General features: G+C 37.0%; 1 protein-coding gene across 7 annotated transcripts in view; it reads left to right on the top strand.

Annotated features, from left to right (window-relative positions):
• mcf2l2 (MCF.2 cell line derived transforming sequence-like 2) overlaps positions 1-24,497 on the top strand; it is a 399,475-nt gene that overhangs the window by 337,422 nt on the left and 37,556 nt on the right. For all 7 annotated transcript variants that reach the window (XM_028794595.2, XM_051923916.1, XM_051923915.1 and 4 more), the window contains exons 21-24: positions 11,976-12,101; positions 16,544-16,765; positions 20,843-20,935; positions 23,617-23,695. In XM_028794595.2, coding sequence (XP_028650428.2) covers positions 11,976-12,101; positions 16,544-16,765; positions 20,843-20,935; positions 23,617-23,695 — 520 coding nt within the window. The remainder of the gene's footprint in view (positions 1-11,975; positions 12,102-16,543; positions 16,766-20,842; positions 20,936-23,616; positions 23,696-24,497) is intronic.

Below are 24,497 nucleotides of genomic sequence, written 5' to 3'. Positions count from 1 at the left end.
AGAGGAGTCATTTGAAGTGAACATGTATTTAGGATGTGTATTTGTCACCTTCCATGGTTTGCACCAAGCACAGCAAGCTTGAACAAGTACCAGGAAACACTAAATGGATTAATCACTTATCTGGGAGTGTGAAATGAAGAGGCTGATTCCCAGATTTTCTAGAATTTTATGAGGACAGTGCAGTCATCATAATTCCATCTGTGATCAATAAATTGAAACTGTGATAAGATATATTTTGGTGAAGTTCAAGTCCCAAAACCACCACCACCACCCCCCAGGCCCCAAGCTACATCTTTGACATCATTACAAGTCCTGTACAAAACCATACTTGACTTAAGTATAAATTAAGTTTTTACATACATATATAAAGTAAGGCTCTACATATACAAAGTTAAAATGTTAAATAGTGTTACACACTGAGTGCACCTCATATAAAGCACTGCTGAGTGATAGCAGACTTACCATTTTTTAAAACTGGAAGCATTTAAGAAGTCTAAAAGAATGTTGGGTTATGTAATAATGCATTGTCAAGTGCAAATCAAGAGAGGATATGCTGCAGGTGTACAGCACCTGTTTGAGACCTCTACAAAATAGCAGTTATTTTGTTCGTCATATCAAAAAAGAAAAAGTCAAGACAATAATAATAGGTGATTTCTGGACTGAGGAGTATGAGCTATATGGAATGTTTGAAGGGGCTGAACTTATTTAACAAATGAAAATAAAAGGAAACATAATAGACATGTTTAAAACGATGAAGGGAAGTAGGAAGATAGATGTTAGTATTTTCAACTTACTCTTTTAATGTATTTGGTGAATAGGTATTGACTGGCTAATGGCTGAATTGCCTGTTCCCATCAACATTTTCTTTAATGTTCATATTCTTTTAATGTATTTCCTTACGTGCAGTTTTATTTACAGTACATTTTACATAACATTGCTGTAAAGAGACGGGAATGAAGTTGAGGGTAGAAAATAAAAGATACTGAAACCCAAAATTATTCTGCTATGGTTCAACACAAGCAAAACATAGTGTAGATATTATTCTAATGGTGGTAATTTAATTTAAAAATTTCATACAATTTGTGTAGACAATAGCCTTATAAAGACCTCTTTAGTTAACACATAAAAAAAAAGTATTCAATATGTAATAGAGACTTTTATGACTGGTTTATTCCCTACAACTAAATTCACTTTATAAGGCATGTCTTTATCCCTTGGAAGTACCTCTATACTGTAGTTGGAATGGTGTTCATTATAGGACATAACTGTATAGAATACAAGATATTGATATTTGTGACATTTTCTGTTATTTACTTTAAGAAGTAAACATATTATATGGAGTGACATAGTAGGACATGTATTCATGATAAAATAGGCAGTTTTCTTAATGGTGAAAATTTTTACATATCATATAGTAGGTATATTTCAATGTGGACAGAGCATTTTCTGTATACTGTACATCTAATCATTAATTTGAATCACTTGTATTCTGTGGTATTATCAAAAACATGTTCAGGTAAGGTAATTTAAAAAGCAAACATTTTGGATATTTAAGCAGACCCAGGGATATGGGATACTTTTCTTGGTAGCAAATGCTAACTCATAAGAAATTGTAGCTGACCCTTAAGTATATGGAACAATGCGAAATGCATTCTAATCAGCGCACATACCTTTTGTAATGTTTGTTGCTATGTTGCAGTTGGAGAGGTCTAGTGGTTTTGTTTTCACAGAGTGACACAATGCCTCATTCAAAAGAGGCAGTAATATCTGGACTACATGTTATGACTTGCTGATAAAGGATAGAATGTTATATAGGTAAAATTCTTGCCATGCAACAGACAATGACATTTGTATAAACAATAAACAAATCTCAATGAAGAATGAAAAAGATCAACTTGCCTTTTTTAGCTGTATAGGTTATATAAAACTTTTAATTTGTGCACATCTGCCTAATAATAAATTTAGCAGTTACACTGTTAGGTTAATTTCTAATATTTTTATAAAGGTTAATGCAAGGTTGTATGAATTGTGTTTTATGTTACTTTTTGCAAATACAGAGCTGAACATGAAACTGTAATATATAAAATCCTCCATCCTCAAATGAAACAGTAACTTGAGTGTTGTATGTGGCTGTTGTTTAAAGTTTTATGGCTATTCTTTTAATGTATTTCCTTACGTGCAGTTTTATTTACAGTACATCTTACATAACATTGCTGTAAAGAGACGGGAATGAAGTTGAGGGTAGATAAAAGATACTGAAACCCAAAATTATTCCGCTATGGTTCAACACAAGCAAATCATAGTGTAGATATTATTCTAATGGTAGTAATTTAATTTAAAAATTTTCATACAATTTGTGTTTAAATTGTGTGATCAATTTAACCATCATTATCTTCAAATCAAGACTATAATATATTCTTTTGATTGTTTTTGGGTGTGTTCAGAAAAGTCTCTCCCTTTTTTCTCATATTCATTCTTCTCACTACCATTGAACCAGGAGAAATGCTTCCTCTTGCTAGCCAAGTTGTGAAGTTATTATCAGAATCGGAAAACAAAAACTCTTAAATAAAAAATTGAAAAGAGCACCTTCTTTAAAAGTTTTGATACCTTTTTAATTGTAAATTGCTATGTTTTCCCACAAAAAGCTATTATTAGTGATTTATGCATGAGTCAATGTAAGTAGGAAATTCAGCTGCTCATATCACAAAATGACCAGGTTTTTCACCATAAGAGGAAACTACATTGTGTGAAGAATTTTCAAATGTTTGTCTGTGTTTTGGTGGAACCATTCATATAATTAAATAAACCACAGTAAACATAAAGTCATACACTCCAAAAACTAGTAGAGATAGTGTCACAAAAAAGAAACCCAGTTTTGAAATTTTGTGAATATTTCTTTTGATGAATCAGGTGAAAGTTCAAATTTATTATCATTTGTAGAACAATTTGATGAAATTCTTATTTGCATGTTCCCCTTAGAGTAATGGCAATAATATAATACCCACAACAGCAAAATAGTTAAGGGCTTTAAGTATTATACCAATAACATGTATAATAGAATATACAATTTAATTAAATGTGATTGTCACTGCAGTCTATTTATTCAGAATGTATTATGACTCAGTTTTATGAAACGGGATTAAATTTTTCAGATGAAGGAAACCTAGTGGCGCACTGGTTAGCAGGTTTTTTTTACAGTAGTACAAAGTTACGTTCAATTACACTGTCTGTGTTCCATATGTATTTGTGATTTTTCTGTAAGTATGTCCTGTTGGTTTCTTTTCACAGTTTCACACAGATTTTGCTTAAAATATTTGATTTAAGAACTGGTGGTGCGTGGTGTATGTCATATTTATTAGTTATAATCTAGTTATACAGTAATCCATTTTGAATTAACTGTAAAGTATTAAGTGAATGATTCAAATAGCCAATTTGTTAAATATTACTGTAGTCAGTTCTGCTTGAACTAACTTTTGAAGATGCTGCATCTTAAAAACTTATCAAAATTTTAAAGTTTTATCAAACGTGAGTAAACATTCTTTGGATCGCACAGAAATATGATGACTAAAGTTTAAACACATGTCAGCAACAACACCTAAGTTTTGGCTTAATTTCTCCAAGGTAAAAATTAGGGTGGTTTTTTTGTTATTTTTTTATATATATATATATATATATATATATATATATATATATATATATATATATATATATATATATATATATATATATATAAATATATATATATATATATATAAATATATAAGAGTTGAGGATGTTTCATATTTTAGGGTATTTAAGTTTTTCTAGATAAAAGTATTTGATAATGCCTATACAGAATTACTACCCACTTAAAGAACCTTAGTTCTTTCTGATTACATCTTGCCTGAAGAAGGGGCCTGAGTTGCCTCGAAAGCTTGCATATTGTAATCTTTCTAGTTAGCCAATAAAAGGTGTCATTTTGCTTGGCTTTTCTCTGAACTTAAACACAAATTCTAAGACTGAGTAGAAATAAAAGTATGTCATTCAGGCTGTTCTCAGAGTGAGTAAATATTGACCTCAAATGCAAATCACATAGAGAGATGGAAAGAGCACTTTGAGAATCTTAACACGATGGATATACATTTTACACACTCTGGAACATGGGTCTGTCCAATAAATAGTGTGTGCATGCTGAGTTATCTCCTAAGGGTTGCCTGTAATATCTTCATTTTAAACATGAAAGTTTAATTTTTGGATTCTGAAGATGCCTTCAGTGTTAAGAAAGTCCAGAGATCTCTAAGAAACTAAACTTTCTCGTCATTTCAGTTTGAAGTGGGTACCGTGCAGCAAGCAGGTAGCATACTGTAAATATGGAGCCACTGCACAACAGTATAAACCATATTATTGCAGAAAAAAACTTGCAGGTATGTGTAACTCAATCAAATGAGTTTCCAGACTGAGGTTTCTACTTTTCAGTGCGAATTGAAGGAAGATCAAGATGATCAAAAGTGAAGCTCACAGGAGCTTAAAACCATTCCTTACTGTGTTAAGATTTAGACATTGTCTTGAGACACTGCACAATTCAATGCAATTATAAAGCGATAGCTTTTTAACTGACATACATGGTTTTGTTCCCCAAATGTGACCACTTCCTGCTTTTAGTGCAAAATTATAATTAATCTTGCAAAATAATATGCTGAATATCCATCCATCCATCCATCCATCCATTTTCCAACCCGCTGAATGCGAACACAAGGTCACGGGGGTCTGCTGCAGCCAATCCCAGCCAACACAGGGCACAAAGCAGGGAACCAATCCCGGGCAGGGCGCCAACCCACTGCAGGACACACACACACACCAAGCACACACTAGGGACAATTTAGAATCGCCAGTCGACCTAACCTGCATATCTTTGGACTGTGGGAGGAAACCGGAGCACCGGGAGAACATGCAAACTCCACGCAGGGAGGACCCGGGAAGCGAACCCGGGTCTCCTTACTGCGAGGCAGCAGCGCTACCACTGCGCCACTGTGCCGCCCATATGCTGAATATAATTCTGTTATTTTTCATTATTGTAATACAATAACAAATGGCAAATTCCATCATGTGTCAGCATGTTTTACAACATTGTATAGAATCCACAAGTAAAATAAATGTGTACTTATATGGTAGCATTTTTGATTAAATTAAAATAAATTTCAGCTTGTTCAAGCATTACACATAAAATGAATGTGTAGCTGTTACTCATGCATTTTACTGCACCATTCTCACAGACACAGCAATACAGCACACATTGAGTTAGAAAATAAAGAATATTTATTCACTAGAAGCACCTGTACAGAGACAGTCCAGTAATAAGCCACAATTATACAGAACAAATGAATTCTTCCTCCTTTCTACCTCCCATTGAGTGTTGCCTGCTGCCTCCCAACTCTGACTCAATTATATAAGGCAGCTGGTTACCTTTTTTGTTGAAGCAACGAAAGCTTCCAGTGCCATGCCATGTCTTCCATGGAGTACTGCTGGGCCATATGGAAAGTATGGAGGTCCTCCCCCAACAGTGCCCTCTTTCGATCCCCAGGAACCACAACAGGGCTGACTTCTAAACTCCATCTCCCAAGCAAACCCTGCAGGTGTCCCAGCTGGGTTCTCTGTAAAGGACCACTGCCACCTGGCATATGGGGAATGGAATCACTCCCAACTCTTGTCTTCTGTTAGTCCTTCTATTAACTTACCCTGGCCAGATACAAGGTAATTCCAACTCCACTCAAAGCTGCTGTGTCCCTCTGCAGTCAGTGCAGTTATGGGTTTGGGTTTGATTATTCATATAGACTTTAATCCTACTGCCAAAATGTTCTCGTTTTTTATTCTCATCATAAATCTAAATCAAGGATTCATCATGCTGTGTATTTATTTTTCAGTTGTTGGCCTCGCTCTTTACTAACATTAGCATCAACTCCACATCACTGTCGGATCACTGTCTTGTGCCAGCTGTCTTATACATGCTCCTGTATCATTCTTGCACTGTCAGCTGGAATTTCATTTCTGTTTTCTACAATCCTGAATATTGTAAAAAAAAAAGCTAGTGGCATTAAAAGGAATTTATAGTTGACAGCACTAATTCAGATGATGACCCTGAATATGTATAGATAGCCATGAATGTTACAGTGTGTAATTTTAGGATTAGTTTGTCAATCCTTGGAAGATTCACACTGTTGTTTGTCATAACGGGATTATGAAATAGTGATTACTAACATACAATTTGAATTCAATTTCCTGCCTATGCAAAATGCAGAATTTCAGAATCATTGTACCAGGGCACATTACTGTGCATTCAGAGCTAAGCCTAGTACACTTTTAGCTCTTAAACTATGGAAAAATTGGACTTTTGCATCCATATATTAATGACAAAGTGAGCAACATCACAATTAACCCCTATTTATCTTTTTGAAATTCTATTCTGAACTTTTCACTGAAAATTTAAATCCTTTGTCAATTACAAAATTATTTCTTCTAGGTTAACAGCAGACAGTATCTCTATGCTAGGTTCTCCCATTCCATGGAATGAGCTGAAACAGGCACTTGACTCCTCATAAGTCACCTTGTCCTAATGGTTTGCCACTGAGTTGCTTTCAGCTTTCTTGAACTTTTTTGTGCTTTTGTATAATTAATGCAATTCTTCACCTTCCCTACAAATCAAGTATTGCTGGTTAGATGTCTCCTATCCTGTTTTATTATGGAACAGCAAAAGACCTTTTAATTAAACACTCTTTTGCTAGCCAGACTTTTTCTTTTAATGGTTGGAAATCCTATCTTCTTATTTTAACCTTTCTTTACTAAATGTACATTATTATAACCAGTAGGTTAACAGGTGAAACTGGTTCAGGGAATTCATTCTTTACATGCGATGCACAATTTTTCCCATAATAATTTGTTCCATTAATCTACTCATGATGCATGTTAAGCTTAGTGGTCTATAGTTACTGGGATTCAATTCAGTTTATTTTTGTTCTTCACTGACTGCAAGTTCAGAGTGCTGTAACACATTCTCAGGTAAAATGTAATTATAACTTTACAAATTATTAACAGTTGTAAACAGATTAATATAAATGGAACATTACAGTGCTCTATCTGTCCTTTAAAATCATTGAAGAAGTATGGTGAGTTGACAGTGGAAGAGAGTAAAGCGAAAACTCCAGTCAGCAGTATCCCTGGAGAAAACAAATCTCTAGGGAGTCCACAGTCAGCTATAATGGATATACAGTAGTCAAATTACAAATTCAGACAGTTACAGTACTTAAGAAACTGGCCACCCCCATCCTGGGCATTCTACAGTATACATATGTGCTAGATTATCTAATATGACAACAGAATCTTTCTATCTTTTATTCCAAAGCCCCCAGTATTTCAGGTGTCTTTCCCATGGGCAGGAAAACAGCAGTGGAAAAAAAAAGAGAAACAATTATTTTTATAGAAATGACTAACAAACAGGCATGCAGTATGCCTAACTAATCAGCATCTCTTAATCAGTTTTTGATTTACCAATGTAGTGAACCTTCAGCCTGCATTTAAAATCTGAGACATCTGAAAAATCTGAGGGCATCCTTTATATAATTAGATCATTACACTGTTTTGGAGCCTTGTAGCTACAATCTTGACCTCCAAATGTTAATTTGTGTCTTGTTCCTTACCAAAGTTTAAGTTTTCAACATTTTCCTTTAGCTTTGATATACAGAGACATGAAAATTCCCATTAATAAGTCAGGTTGGTACAAAATAATATTGTTAGTGCCAACAGGTAAGAATAAGGTGGATGGGTCATCAATCGACTTGGAAGTTCAATTTAGCCCCAATGTCAGATACCTTTTCCCTGGGAAATCATTTTACTTCAACTGCCGATTTGTCAGTGTTTGGAATTCTTACATTCTGCACTATGGGATTTCCAGTTATTAGCACTTTCTTATTTTCAGCTTTGACAGACATGCTGCTGAGACCTGAGCATTTTGTAGACCGTCCTCTTACCATTATCCAACCCAGTCAACCTTTTTATATAGCTAGAGTGCTATTTAATAATTGTGGAACCAGTGGCTCTTCTGAACTATACATGATTATTTTACATTACTCTACATCAATAACTTGCTACTTAGTTTTCTTTTTAACAATTCTGCTTTATTTGTTCTCCAAGTGATTTTTGCTGTTGTTTTTTTGTTTTATTTTTTATAAATTAAAAAATTAGTTTATTTGTTTTAATAAAAATAGTTGTCTAAGAAATCTGATTAAAACTAGAGAAAATGTATCATCATTTTGTTTTGCAGTTACTTTGAATTCATATTCATTTTTGTTAACTAGGTTATTAATTAAATTAAACAATGTCTTCTTCTTTCGGCTGCCACAGCGGATCATCTTCTTCCATATCTTTCTGTCCTCTGCGTCTTGTTCTGTTACACCCATCACCTGCATGTCCTCTCTCATCCATAAACCTTCGCTTAGGCCTTCCTCTTTTCTTCTTCCCTGGCAGCTCGATCCTTAGCATCCTTCTCCCAATATACCCAGCATCTCTCCTCTGCACATGTCCAAACCAACACAATCTCGCCTCTCTGACTTTGTCTCCCAGCTGTCCAACTTGAGCTGACCCTCTAACGTACTCATTTCTAATCCTATCCATCCTCGTCACACCCAGTGCAAATCTTAGCATCTTTAACTCTGCTACCTCCAGCTCTGTTTCCTGCTTTCTGGTCAGTGCCACCGTCTCCAACCCATATAATATAGCTGGTCTCACTACCGTCCTGTAGACCTTCCCTTTCACTCTTGCTGATACCCGTCTGTCACGAATTACTCCTGACACACTTCTCCACCCATTCCACCCTGCCTGCACTCTCTTTTTCAGCTCTCTTCCACAATCCCCATTACTCTGTACTGTTGATCCCAAGTATTTAAACTCATCCACCTTCACCAACTCTACTCCCTGCATCCTCACCATTCCACTGACCTCCCTCTCATTTACAACATGTATTCTGTCATGTTCCTACTGACCTTCATTCCTCTCCTCTCTAGAGCATATCTCCACCTCTCCAGGGTCTCCTCAACCTGCTCCCTACTCTCACTGCAGATCACAATGTCATCAGCAAACATCATAGTCCACGGGGACTCCTGTCTAATCTTGTCTGTCAACCTGTCCATCGCCTTTGTAAATAAGAAAGGGCTCAGAGCCGATCCCTGATGTAATCCCACCTGCCAACTTGAATGCATCCGTCACTCCTACCACAGACCTCACCCCTGTCACACTTCCCTCATACTGTACATATCCTGTACAACTCTTACTTCTCTGCCACTCCCGACTTCCTCATACAATACCACAGCTCCTTTCGAGGCACCCTGTCATATGCTTTCTCTAGGTCCACATCGATGCAATGCAACTCCTTCTGGCCTTCTCTAAACTTCTCCATCAACATCCTCAGAGCAAACATTGCATCTGTGGTGCTCTTTCTTGGCATGAAACCATACTGCTGCTCACTAATCATCACCTTACTTCTTAACCTAGCTTCCACTACTCTTTCCCATAACTTCATGCTGTGGCTCTTCAATTTTATTCCCCTGTAGTTACTGCAGCCCTGCACGTCCCCCTTATTCTTAAATATCGGCACCAGTACACTTCTCCACTCACAGGCATCCTCTCACTTTCCAAGATTCCATTAAACAATCTGGTTAAAAACTCCACTGCCATCTCTTCTAAACACCATGTTTCCATAGGTATGTCATCTGGACCAACGGCCTTTCCATTTTTCATCCACTTCATAGCTGTCCTTACTTCCTCCTTGCTAATCCATTGCACTTCCTGATTCACTATCTCCATATCATCCAACCTCTTCTCTCTCTCGTTCTCTTCATTCATCAGCCTCTCAAAGTACTCTTTCTATCTGCTCAACACTCTCCTCGCTTGTGAGTACGTTTCCATCTTTATCCTTTATCACCCTAACCTGCTGCACATCTTTCCCAGCTCGGTCCCTCTGTCTAGCCAATCGGTACAGGTCCTTTTCTCCCTCCTTAGTGTCCTCTCATACAACTCATCGTACACCTTTTCTTTAGCCTTTGCCACCTCTCTCTTCACCTTGTGCCTTATCTCCATGTACTCGTCTACTTTCTGCATCTCTCTGACTATCCCACTTCTTCTTTGCCATACTCTTCCTCTGTATACTCTCCTCTATTTCCTCATTCCACCACCAGGTTTCCTTTTCCTCCTTCCTCTTTCCAGATGTCACACCAAGCACCCTTCTTCCTGTCACCCTTACTACATCTGCTCTAATTTCCCAGCTGTCTGGTAACTCTTCACTGCCACCCACTGCCTGTCTCACCTCCTCCCTAATCTCAACCTTGCAGTCTTCCTTTTTCAACTTCCACCATTTGATCTTTGGCTCTGCCCTCACTTTCTTCCTCTTCTTGATCTCCCATGTCATCCTACAGACCACCATCCTATGCTGCTTAACTACACTTTCCCCTGCCACCACTTTGCAGTCTTCAGTCTCCTTCAGATCAACCCTTCTGCATAGGATGTAATCTACCTGTGTGCATCTTCCTCCACTCTTGTACGTAACCCTGTGTTCCTCCCTTTTCTTAAAATACATATTCACCACAGCCATATCCATCCTTTTGGCAAAATCCACTATCCTCTGACCTTCATTCCTCTCCTTGACACCATACCTACCCATTACCTCCTTGTCTCCACTGTTTCCTTCACCAACATGCCCATTGAAATTCGCTCCAATCATCACTTTCTGTCCCTTGGGTACACTGTAAACATGCAGACTTGGAAATCTTAAAATATATGACCTATAATTGTAACAAACAGTCTTCATTTCACCACAAGCCTGTAAAGGAATATGGCATTACATCAGTTATTACAGTTTGCGCAAAACAAGAGTATGTTGCCGGGCATCCATACACAAAACAAGGTATTCCAACTTCTGTATGAAATATACCATCATCTCCTTAGATACAAAAACCTGTTCCACAAAAGCTTATTCTCCACAATGAGGACTTAGTATATATTGTAGAAGGGAACAGCCCGGTAACACACACAGGCAGACACATTGCAGTCCATCACCGCACGTTTATTAACACTACTCACTATTTACAGTTAATCCTGGCTTCTCCTCCAAGCCGTCTCTTCACTGCACACACTCTCAGGGCCTCTCCTTGCCACCTCCTCAGACCTCGTCCACCTCCTCACCCGACTCCAGCCTTGATTGCAGGGCGGCGGCTCGTTATATAGGCGGCTGATTGAGGGCCGCACCCGGCCACCTGCCACAATAAATTGTTAAGTTAAAGTGAAAAAAGTAGTACCTAAACAAATCATTGTGTCATTATCTGAGGACCATTTTATAGTATTAAAAGGCCCTACACCCTAGTAAACACAGAAAACAATAATTTAGAAGTGATTTACACATCATTTTGGGAAAATTCTGATTCTGAGTAAACTTACAGCTTATAATACATCCAAGCTACCTAGAAGGATTTTAAACAAGTAATGTTGACATATTAGTAAGAAGTGCATGAATGTTCTTATACTAGCTATCATTGCTGCCTATAGCTTCAAAGACTTTCAGCAAAATCACTGTATATGTAGAATGTGCCTGTTTTCCCAGTGTCAGACTAAGTGTTTTTTCTGGCTGCTCAGTTTTTTAATCCAATTCCTCAAGTCATGCAATTTATGTTAACTGCTGCCTTTAAACTAGCTCTGTATAAGGAAGTGTGTATGCATGACTGTATTCTGTGAATGACTGATTTTTGTTTCAAGATTTGTGATAACTTTCAACTCTGCCACCGTAGGCTGTTTGTGGCCTAGTAGGGTACAGTAAATGCTTCTTTGTATTCTATATGTCTTTATATAGGAAAACCTTTCAACTATCAAAGCCCTAATAAGTAAGAAATGTATATTTTATTGTGAGCAATGCATAATATTTTAAATGTTCTGTTTCTTGTAATATTAATTTCAACCAGGAACTACTGAAATGCAGTAAGAATTCAGACGGAACTTTGGAACTTGAGGAAGCTCTGGCTACAGTTTTGGATATAATCAAGTCAGTGAATGACTCCATGCATCAGATTGCTATTACAGGATTTGAGGTATGCTTTCCATGTATTTGAATGTACATCAGCCTGTTTAGTAGTTGTGGATATGTAATGTTATGAGACAAATGGACAAAAAAAGAGGCCTGGGACATGTTGAAGGCAAACCCAGTATATTATAAGGTACGCAAAAGGCACTAAAGAAAACATGTTGTACAGGGCAATGTTGAGCCGTACTGAGGAATCAGTTGGACTGCCCTAGATGGAGGGGTTTCCTATTTTGGGGGATCCTGGGAGGAAGAGGTGGGTCCAGGTGGTTGGACCCCAGAAGTGACATCACTGGTGGAAATATGTCAGTCTTCCTTTGTGCAGAGGGGAAAGGAGAAGATAGTTATTGTACAGCAACCCCTCATGTCTCGGCAGAGAATTGCAATTACCAAAACCCTTAAGCTGTTCCCCAAGTGCACACTCGTGATAGTACCTCCCACCCCCAACCATGATCCATTGGATTGGATGACCAGAGCTGTGAATTCATGGCTTTGACATGGAGAGCACCTTGGCGATAAAATACTTTGAACCTGAAAGGCTGTAGGTCAAGAAACTATCTGGTCATGCAGAGATTTGACTCCTTGTGCAAGGCCATTCACTGTAAAGGGTCATGATGTGTGACGAGGGTGAACTTGCATCCCAAAAGTTAATACCCAAGATGGTTAATAGCCCATTTGATTGCTAGGGCCACTTTCCACCACCACATACCTTGTTTCCTGATCCACCAGTTTCCAACTCAGATATATTATGGGGTTTTCAACACCATTGCTTTGGCTCAACACAGCACCCAAACCTGTGTCCATAGCACTTGTCTGCAAAATAAAAGGTAAGGAAAGAATCAGGAGTTATTAGAATGGTTATTGAAGTGAGGGCCTGTTTTAGGTCACAGTATGCGGGTTCTGTTTTTTCATCCCAGGCCAGTGACTTGGGAGCCCATTTCTTTGTCAAATCTGTTAAAGGAGACGGTCTCTCAGAAAAACATGGTATGAACCGGCAATAGTACCTCACTTGTCTTAAGAAAGCTTGGACTTGTCTCTTATTTTTTGGACAGGGCCAGTTCACTATGGCTTCAGCTTTGGGGCATTGTGGACGTACAGTGCATCTGCCCACTAAGTAACTCAAATATTTCATCTCTGTTGATCCAAAAAAACACTTCCTCGCAATAATTTTTAGGCTGGCTTGACTTTATGGTATACTAGGGGGGCAAGCCACCTGGTGCCTTTGTCGCCCAACCTCCAGTTGCGGCCAGAATATTAGTAAAATCTGTAAATGTACAAAAGAAAAAATATTATTTACTGGAGTCAAAATCACAAAATTCTATAAATATGTAAAAGAAAAATTAATTATTATTTAACAGAGTAAAAAGCATGAAATGAGAATAAAATATTTACTCTAACCAATTGGAGTATTCCCATTAAACTGAGGTCCACTATGCTCGATTAGTATTTATGAGACTAAATAAATGATCCATTCGTTTTAACTGACATTCTTATAGATAAAAAAGCTTTTTTTTTTTTAAAAATGGCTCATTTAAATAACAGGAAAAATCACGTGAAAACTAAAGTGGTATGCAATGGGTCATCGTAACTCAACCTTCAGCTAACTAAATCACCTAAATACAAACATTGGTGTTATTAACAGATATTTTTTTAACTGTTTGTTCCTGTGAAAGAAAGTTTACTCAATCAAAAATAAAAACCAAGACTTTCTTGATATTAAAAACCACGACTTTCTTGATATTTTAGTTTATAATTTAAAAGTGGAATAAGAATCTGAAAATCTGACAACATCACAGTAAAGTTCGATAAATTCTGAAAAAAATGATACCAAACATATATATTGTAGAAGACCAGACACCGTATGTCCTAAACACACACGTTTATTTTCCTTACAGCACCACAACACAGTGCCTCCAACACTCATACTCAGTCCCTCTCTTTCCACCTCTCCTGTACTCCTTTTTTCCCAAACTTTGTCTTCCTCTTCCCGACTCTGGCTCCTAAATGGAGTGAGATGGCCTCATTTATAGAGCACCCGGAAGTGCTCCAGGTGTGCCTTGATTAACATCCGGCAGCACTTCCGGGTGTGGCAGACGTTCTGCACCGGAACCCCGCTCCTCTTCTGGCAGCACTCCTGGGTGTGGCGGAAGTGCTGCATATTCAAACTCTGGAGCTGTCCAGGCGCCCCCTGGCGACGGCCACGGACCTCTATTGGGCTGAGCCTCCAGACCCCAATTCCATGGCCCCGATGTAAGCCAAGGGTGCTGCCCTCTCGTGTTCCAGGGGAGGTACTCCTGATAGTACGCCCATTCTCCCGGTCTTCTCCTGGAAAGGGCGTCCCGTCCGGGCAGGTTTCCTGGCCGTCCATCACAATATGTAAGTTTTAAAATAAGCCAGATTTAAAGCGTGACAAAAAACGTTACATAAAATCATTGCACTTTTAGGCTTAGGATTTTATATATATATATATATATATATATATATATATATATATATATATATATATATATATATAGAGCAGATTAACAACTTAAAGGTTTTGACTTCTGTGTGAACTGTGTTTGATAAGTGAGCTTGCCCCTTTATGGAGATTCCCCAGAATGCTGTGCAATTTGAAGATGAAATTTTTGTCCACACCGCTCACTGCTATGTCCAAATCAAAAAAAGAATGCAGCGGTCAAGTTCCTTTTTATGTACATAGGTTTGAAGTTCCTCTTCATTTGTGTTATGAGTGTATACAGTGTTTCTCCTTATGTTTTGTTATACTAACTATACAACTCACATAGTGTATATTATTAAAAAATATGTATCTTTCATATAAATAAAACCAACTACAAGGGAGGTTGCAAACTTTACTCATGTTTACTGCATGCATTTGTCACCTCAGCTTTTTATCGGCCTTCTTTTGTCTTACATGCACTGTCCTGCTACCTGCTTAATAGCTTAAAAGTTCTATAAAAACGTTATATGATGCTTTCATTTCAATTGCAAAAGATTAACATATGTTTTGCAAACCTTAGACATTTTTAGTGAAATTGAATTTATATTTGCATAGCATTCTTTGCTGAGTACAGGCTCAGAATTGTTGAAAGCATTTCCAGGTATAATACTGCAACAGAAATAATTAAACCATTAACATACATGAAAACACATCTTAGGTTAAATGCACAGTAAAACAGAAATATTTTAATCAGATTAACATTAAATCATAACAGTATAATTCCATTAACATTATAATTAAGATATGGCCATTGAGGTACTGACTGTCAGGATTTACCTCCTAAGGACACACCCACTAAGACTAATAATACCCACAAGATTACAATTCACACCTAAAGCTTTTCTAATAACAAAATAAAAAACTAATGATTAAATTAATAATTAAACTTATTAAGTAACTAACAAGACAAAAAATAAGGTGTAAGATAAAACAATTAGCTATTTATGAAAACATCAGACGAATTCTACAAATAAACATCCTTAATCCTCTGTACTGTGGTCACACTCTTCATTCCTCATTCTGCACTAACTCATCTACCACCTCACAAACCTTATATACTTTGACAGTGCTCCCAGTTTTTTTTTCCCTTTTGAGGAAAGGTCAAGTAATTGTGTTTGACCTAGGCCTGATTTTGAGCAGAGTAAGCATATATCATTACATCTTGGGAGATACTAAGGTCCATATGCTAAAAAACACTGTGCATTTAAATTAAGGCACTTAATTCAGGCATAGATGAGTAAATTAGAATGGTTTCTTACACTGCAACTGGCTGTTTATTAAGCACTTGATTTAGTCTTAAATGTGTTAGGAGTAATCAAATAATACTCCATTCATGTTTTAGCATTTATTATTTTTTCTGTTACTTTAATAACTTCATTTTGTTGCCATTTTAATGATTATTTTTTCATAAGCACCATCATTTTCTATATTTGTTTGTTTAGGTTCCATCACAGGTTATTACTCTGGTTTAGCAACTTTCCTTGTAGTAAACGCTTTTAAAACTTCATGGATAATCTATTTACCTTTAATGTTTAAATCAGGCTACACCTGAGTTCCCTTCTATAACATCCCTAAAATGTCTGTAAGTCCATTATTAAAGTCTTGACTTCTATGGAAAGCTCTCAGTGGTCAGAATAGAATAGCATATCCGTTTCTGATACATTGAGTAACATAATAATAATAATAATATTAATAATAACATAGTTGATAGAACCACTTTATTCACAGTAAATTATCTGTGGGTCTGAAGTAATACTTCAAATTCTTTAGGAGAGGCATAGCACTGCAATATATTGTGTTAGTTCTACTTATTTGAATATATTATTCCAGCATGCCCTCTGGTCTATAATGAAACAAGAACACTTTTAGTAAGAATATTTCAAACTTTAAATTTCCCTCTCCAATTAATATGAAACATTTTATATACGTTTAATACTTTCATTTTTCCTTAGGGAAATCTAAATGATCTTGGCAAACTACTGATGCAGGGATCTTTCAATGTTTGGACAGACCACAAAAAAGGTCATAACAAGGTGAAGGACCTGGCACGTTTTAAGCCTATGCAGAGACATTTGTTCCTCTACAATAAAATGTTGCTGTTCTGTAAAAAGCGAGAGGAGACTGTGGAAGGCCATGAAAAATCTCCATCATACAGCTTTAAACATTCCCTAAAGGTAAAAGTTAATAAGTTGAACACAAAATGGTTTAATGAATTCTACCTTTTCTTCATCTGTTCAAACATTTGCTAAGGTTATAACCATTATAATGTACTCTTAACTAATTACTACGAAAAAAATCAAATATAAAAAATGTGTATACAGTAGTAGGATTATTCTAAATATTTATAGCATTTTTAAAAATTAACTTGTTCCATCTGAACTTAATCTTACCTATAAAATTCAGAAGTCTTTACATATTGTTGGTATTGTTTTATTACTATAGTTTGATGGAACACTCAGGGCTATTAAAATGATATAGAAATTTTTGCAGTTTACCTTAAAATGTATTGGCAATTGATTTTATTTCACACAATTAAACAAACTGAAAGGAAATATTAACTTAGCCCTCTCAGTCTCAGCTCTAACAGAAATTTGTTTTAAAAGATAACATCCTGATTCTGAAGCAATACTCTGAATTCTGTTGCATTATTCAAAGGGATTTATTTTCCTGGAAGAAAGTTTAATGCATTACCTAAATGGCTGGAGCCCAGGATATGACATTGTTTACTCCATTTCAAAACTGTAGTTATTCAAATTTGAAGTTAGATTGTATTGTCTATGTTTTGCTACTCTAGGACTTAAGTTTTCCTTTACATGCCACTTATAAAAACATCAACCTTGAAATTTCATGAAAATTAAATACACTGTCTACAAATACACTGGATTCAGAAATTATTCAAACCCTTTCATTTTCTGAATTTTTTTTTTGTTATACAGTAGATTTAATTTTATATGGACAAATTTGCCATATTTGCCCATCAGTCTACACTGAATAGCCCATAATGACAAAGTGAAAACTAAAAATCAAAAATGGAAATCTCTCACTTAAATTAGTATTTAGATCCTTTGCTGTGGCACTCCAAATTGGGCTTATGTACATTTTGTTTGCTTTAATTATCCATGAGATGTGTCTATACAATTCAGCAGCACCAGAGACACACGTCGTATGTGGCAGGGCGTTCAGACAATTACAAACTACAAGTCCAACCCACACAGCAGCGATGGTGATGCCTCCCTTCCGGATGAGCTGAACAACTTCTTCGCACGGTTTGAGGCGCAGAACAAAGAGCCTGCGAGAAAAGCAACACCTCCCGCCACTGTTTCTCCATAAATGACGTGAAGAGGACTCTATCCAGAGTCAATCCACGCAAGGCTGCAGGACCTGACAACATACCTGGTCGTGTGCTCAAAGAATGTGCCAGTCAACTGGCTGGTGTCCTCACAGACATCTTCAACACATCTCTGAGCCAGTCGTCAGTCCCAGCATGCTTCAAGTCGACCACCATCATACCAGTGCGGAAGAAGTCATCAGTGACATGCCTGAATGACTACTGACCAGTTGCACTCACGCCAATCATAATAAAGTGCTTCAAAAAGTTAGTCATGTCACAATATAAAGACTAATCTCCCTGCCTCCCTTGACCCTCTTCAGTTTGCATACCGCTCAAACAGGTCAACTAAGGATACCATATGCTCTGCCCTTCACCTCTCCCTGACACATCTGGATAAAAAAGACACATATGTCAGGATGCTATTCATAGACTTTAGCTCCGCCTTCAACACAATCATCCCTCAAAAGCTGGTTGTAAAACTGAGCAGGTTGGGCCTGAACACCACCCTCTGCAATTGGATCCTGGACTTCTTGACAGAGAGGCCCCAGTCAGTTCGGATGGGCTGTAACACTTCCAGCATCATCACACTGAGCCCTGGAGCACCGCAGGGCTGCGTGCTTAGTCCACTGCTGTTAACCCTGCTGACTCATAACTGCACAGCCACGCACAACACCAACCACATCATCAAGTTTGCAGATGATACAGCGGTGCTGGGACTGATAAGAAGGGATGATGAAACAGCATACAGAGATGAGGTGGAACGGCTGTCTGCATGGTGTGAAGACAACAATCTATCTCTCAATGTCGACAAGACAAAAGAGATAATCGTGGACTTCAGAAAATCATGTCCTGCCCACATCCCACTCAGCATCAACGGTTTACAGTAGATGTGGAGACTGTTAGGAGTACCAAGTTCCTCGGTGAGCACATAAGTGAGGAACTTACGTGGACACATAACACCTCATCACTAATCAAGAAAGCCCAGCAGAGACTACACTTTCTGAGGCGACTGAAGCGAGCAAGTCTTCCCCCTTCCATCCTCACCATGTTCTACAGAGGCACCATTGAGAGTGTTCTGACCAGCTGCATCCATGGCCTGGTATGGCAACTGCAACATATCCGACTGCAGGCGCCTACAAAGGATAGTGAAGACAGCAGAGAACATTACTGGTGTGCCTCTCCCTTCACTACAGGACATATTTTACAAACGCAGTGTCCGCAAGGCCTGCAGCATTGTGCAGGACCCCTTACACCCCTCACATGGACTTTTCACACTGCTGCCATCCAAGAGAAGATACTGCAGCATCAAAGCCAGATCTGCCAGGCTGCAGGAGTTTTTCCCCCCAAGCTGTTAGACTCCTTAACACCAGGCTGCCCCCTGGGACCTTCCACACGGCCTCAACCACCTCTAAAAACAGAACTTTTATACATGCGAGCCACTGTCCTGTAAAGACGAGTGTGTAGGTAGAAAAGAACTGAAAATCTCATACTGACCTTTAAGTATTTTGACACTCTTGTTATCCTTCTGCCGTGAAACATTCTGACCTGTCATTGTTTACACATGTCTTAAACAACTATTATCATACACTGATAATTTCTGTATTATCTATATCTATTATTTATTATATTACATATCTTACACATCAATATTGCTGCTACTTCTTTGTCTTGTCTTTGCACAAGGTCTTGTCTTGTTTGTGTTTTAATTTTAAATTTAAATTTTAATTCTGTTTTTAATTTATTATTTCCATGTCATGTTGTCACACTGTGGACCCTGAGCTTCACAATTTCATCTATCTGTATACTTGTATATGGCTGAGATGACAATAAAGTTCACTTTGACTTTGACTATAACTTGATTGTCCACCTGTGGCAAATTGAATTGACTGGATATCATTTAGAAAGGTACACACCTGTGTATATAAGGTCCTACAATTCATGCTACATTTCAAGACAAACACCAAGCTGTGAAGCCCAAGGAAATAGGCCTCTAAAATTGCTGTGAAGCATAAATCAGGGCAAGGGTATACAACCACATATAAAGTTTTGAGTGTTCCCAGCACCGTGGCCTCAGTAGTAGTAGTTTTCTGATTTGGAGGATGTTTGGAACCACCAGGATTCTTTCTAGAGTTGGCTGCCCATCCAGTCATTATTCTAACAGAGCTTCAGAAAATCCTCTGCTGAACTGGGAGAACCTGTTGGAAGATCAACCATCTCAGCTACTCTTCCTCCAGACAGGCATTTATGGATAGAGTGGCTAGATGAAAGCCACTCTTGAGTATGGCGTATGACAGCTTGCTTGGACTCTTTGAGTATGAATAAAGAGAGTCTCTTGTCTAAAGAGAAAAAAAATTGAACTCTTTCCAAGCACTATGTCTGGCGAAGACCTGGCACCCCTTATCACCTGCCTAATACCAATCCAACAGTGAAGCATCATATTAGGGGGTGCTTCTCAGTGCAAAGTACTGTAATAGTTTGAATAATATATGAGTTAGATATTTTAGTTTTTCATTTTTAATAAATTTGCAAATCATTTCTAAAAACATATTTTAACTTTGTTTTGGGTTATGCAGTGCAGATTGATAGGCAAAAATGGCAAAATGCATCCGTTTAAAATTAAATATACAACACAAACTGTGCAGAAAGTGAAGAGGTCTAGATTCTTTCTGAATAAACACTGCATAGTATATAAGATTAAATAACAATATTTATTTAGTGTTCATTGAATTAAAGCAAGTTAAGCAAAGTGATCATTTCTTCCGTGATATACTGTACTTAATTTGAAGATTCAAAAATAATGATTTTTATACAATGCTGTTTCTCATTCTCAGAAAATATTAGGTATAATAATAGCTAAAAGTTCATTTTGTTTCTCAACACATTGTTTGTCAGTAGCTCATGGTGTTTAATTTTTTTCCAGATGAGTTCAGTTGGCATAACAGAAAATGTCAAAGGAGACAACAAAAAATTTGAAATTTGGTATAATGGTAGGGAAGAGGTATACATTATCCAGGTAAAGTTAATTTTATTACTTCTGTAAATAAATTGGTTATTTTCCTTAGATATTATAGAATCCTTCTTACCTTTTATTCGTACGTTTGGTAACTCTTATTTAATTTAAGCAAATGTAGTGGTGTGTCTACTTGTAGTTGTCCAAGGTTCCTTTTAGATAGATAGATAGAGATAGATAGATAGATAGATACTTTATTAATCCCAATGGGAAATTCACATTCTCCAGCAGCAGCATAATGATACAATAAATAATATTAAAGAATGATAATAATGCAGATGAAAAAACAGACAATAACTTTGTATAATGTTAAATGTTAACGTTTACCCCCCCCGGGTGGAATTGAAGAGTCGCATAGTTTGGGGGAGGAACGATCTCCTCAATCTGTCAGTGGAGCAGGACAGTGACAGCAGTCTGTCGCTGAAGCTGCTCTTCTGTCTGGAGATGATACTATTTAGTGGATGCAGTGGATTCTCCATAATTGATAGGAGGCCTGCTGAGCGCCCTTCACTCTGCCACAGATGTTAAATTGTCCAGCTCCAGGCCAACAATAGAGCCTGCCTTCCTCACCAGTTTATCCAGGCGTGAGGCGTCTTTCTTCTTAATGTTGCCTCCCCAGCACACCACCGCGTAGAAGAGGGAGCTCGCCACAACTGTCTGATAGAACATCTGCAGCATCTTATTGCAGATGTTGAAGGACGCCATCCTTCTAAGGAAGTATAGTCGGCTCTGTCCTTTCTTGCACAGCGCATCAGTATTGGCAGTCCAGTCTAATTTATTATCCAGCTGCACTCCCAGATATTTATAGGTCTACACCATCTGCACACAGTCACCTTTGATGATCGCAGGGTCTGTGAGGGGTCTGGGCCTCCTAAAATCCACCACCAGCTCCTTGGTTTTGCTGATGTTCAGTTGTAGGTGGTTTGAGTCGCACCATTTAACAAAGTCATTGATTAGGTCCCTATACTCATCCTCCAGCCCATTCCTGATGCAGCCCACGATAGCAGTGTCATCAGCGAACTTTTGCACATGGCAGGACTCCGAGTTGTATTGGAAGTCCGATGTATATAGGCTGAACAGGACCGGAGAAAGTACAGTCCCTTGTGGCGCTCCTGTGTTGCTGACCACAATGTCAGACGTGCAGTTCCCAAGATGCACATACTGAGGTCTGTCTTTAAGATAGTCCACGATCCATGCCACTAGGTATGAATCTAATCCCATCTCTGTCAGCTTGTCCCTAAAGAGCAGAGGTTGGATTGTGTTGAAGGCGCTAGAGAAGTCTAGAAACGTAATTCTTGCAGCAACTATATTAAGTTTATACCACACTAATTGTGCAGTTTCCTGTTATTTATCAGCTTTATTCTGCCACTCTGCCTCAAAATCAGTTAGCTGCATTCTATAAGAAGGTTTATAACATACAGTAGATTTAATCATGTGAAACTGTGTATTCCTTCTCCAAAAATGCAGGATAGCTTTTTATTATTAAAGCATAGAGTTGACAGTGCACCATCATCTACTATCATGTCAGAAGTCGCTGTGAAACAATATGAATCACCTCTTTCAATGACATTTAACAAATGTCGTTTTTGTATAGTAAAATAATTAACTGTTTTAAGGCGATAGCCACTGTTTCCAGCTTTTTAAAAAAATGTATTACTAGAATATAAGGTTATAATTCATATTTCCACAATAGGCCTTCTTCAGTAATTATTAAAACGGAGAAGCTCACTAGTACAGATTGATTTTAAGTGAAAAAGACACTGGCATAAATATTGTTAACTTACAATGAATCACTACTAATATTTATACTGTTAATAACTTGACAAATTTCTGATCTTTTCATTTTTAGCATTAAAAAACTTAACTTTCCACATTGTTGTAATGGTGCTCTTCTGATTTTAAGTGATCATTTGACTGATAATCAACATTTTTCAATTGTTAGAAATAATTCTGATTGATTCTGACATAGAAAATGCTAATACATCTTTTGAAATTGCTGTAGTAGATAACAAATATCTGCACACAGTAGTATAAATGAGATATAAAGTCTTGCAGGTTTTTTGGTTATATATTTTTATATATAAATATATTTTTATCTGTGGCTTTGTAAAAAAAAAAAAAATATCATTTTACAGATTGGCAATCATTTCCTTAGTGTCGCATTTGAGTATGCATTTTCTTGTCCATAAGTGCCATTAATGGAGTAAAGAACTTTTTATCTGTTCTCAATATTTTTGCATTGCTAGCAAACAATGGAAGAATTGCAAAAAAGAGGGCAATGGAATCAGTTTGTGTTTCTTATTTGGTTGGCCGCTTATAAAAGCTAATTACTTAATGAGCCTATACATTCTAATTTTAGGGTTTCAGGTAGGCAGAATCTATCCCAGACGCACTGGTAAAAGGCAGGAACCAACCATGAACAGTGATAGCTAATATATTCTACTGCAGTATATTATGCGATCCTTTACTGTATCTGGTTACATATTTCCACTCCTGTGTAAAGACACAATTTCTCTTTTATGTCATGAATGCACTACTGTAATTAAACTAGTGACCTTGAATGTGGACTTAAATATTTATAGTAGATTAATGGAATCTACTAGATTTTATAGGTTAGTTTTAGGTACATATGATCAGTTTTCCAAAGTTTGAACTTAACAAATTGACACTTTCTCCTGGATCAGGCAATATCGGTGGATCAGAAGAATCTATGGGTTTCTGAAATTAGAAAGGTTTTGACTGGACAACTTGAAGCATGCAGAGGTTAGTTAATCATTATAATTGTTTATTTTACAAGTTCTTTGTCCTTTATTTTTGTTGTGAATAATATTCTTATGAGCGCTATACTTGGTATGGCAGAATGTAAGAAAAATAAATCTTTACATACTTAAATACTTTACATCTATATAGAACTTTTGTTTGCTTTAAGTCTTTCAAGGATATTTATTCATATCAGCCAAATGTACATCTTTCAAAACTGAGAAAATAAATCCATTAAAATAGTTTTGGTTCTGTTTGGTTCAGCAGATATTCATGAAGGTATTGTAGCCTTTCTAAAGATTCATTATCTCTTCATTTGAAGAATACATGGATTATAAATTTGCTCCAGATGTTATCAGAGATTCAAGTGTTAGAACATGGTATGGGTATCAAAATAAACAAATAAACTTAGTGTAAACATTGTTCTCCAGTTATAAAACCAATTCAGCTTATACATTTTATTACTAATTAAATGTTCCTTAATAGATGTATATGTCTATATTGTAATGCATAAGGAAGATGCTTATGAAAATGTCAATGTAGAACTTTTCAATAGGCCTAAAAAATTATTATACAGCGGGGATCCCTAATCACATCCTGGAGAGCCACAGTGGCTGCAAGTTTTTGCTTTAACCATATTCTTAATTAGAACCTATTTATTTAGTACTAAAACAATGTTTTTGGGGCATACTTTTAATTAACTTGCTTGTTACAATTCAGAAGCATTAAATGCCTATTTTATTTTAAAAGAGCTGCATTAAGATTTTAATTGGTACCAGTTTTCTTAACTAGACATCAGTTAACA

This window comes from Erpetoichthys calabaricus, chromosome 2 (assembly GCF_900747795.2).
Source record: "Erpetoichthys calabaricus chromosome 2, fErpCal1.3, whole genome shotgun sequence".
NCBI classification, from domain to species: Eukaryota; Metazoa; Chordata; class Cladistia; order Polypteriformes; family Polypteridae; genus Erpetoichthys; species Erpetoichthys calabaricus.
The sequence above is the reverse complement of the archived record's forward strand: the minus strand, read 5'-3'. Positions and strand labels throughout refer to the sequence as shown.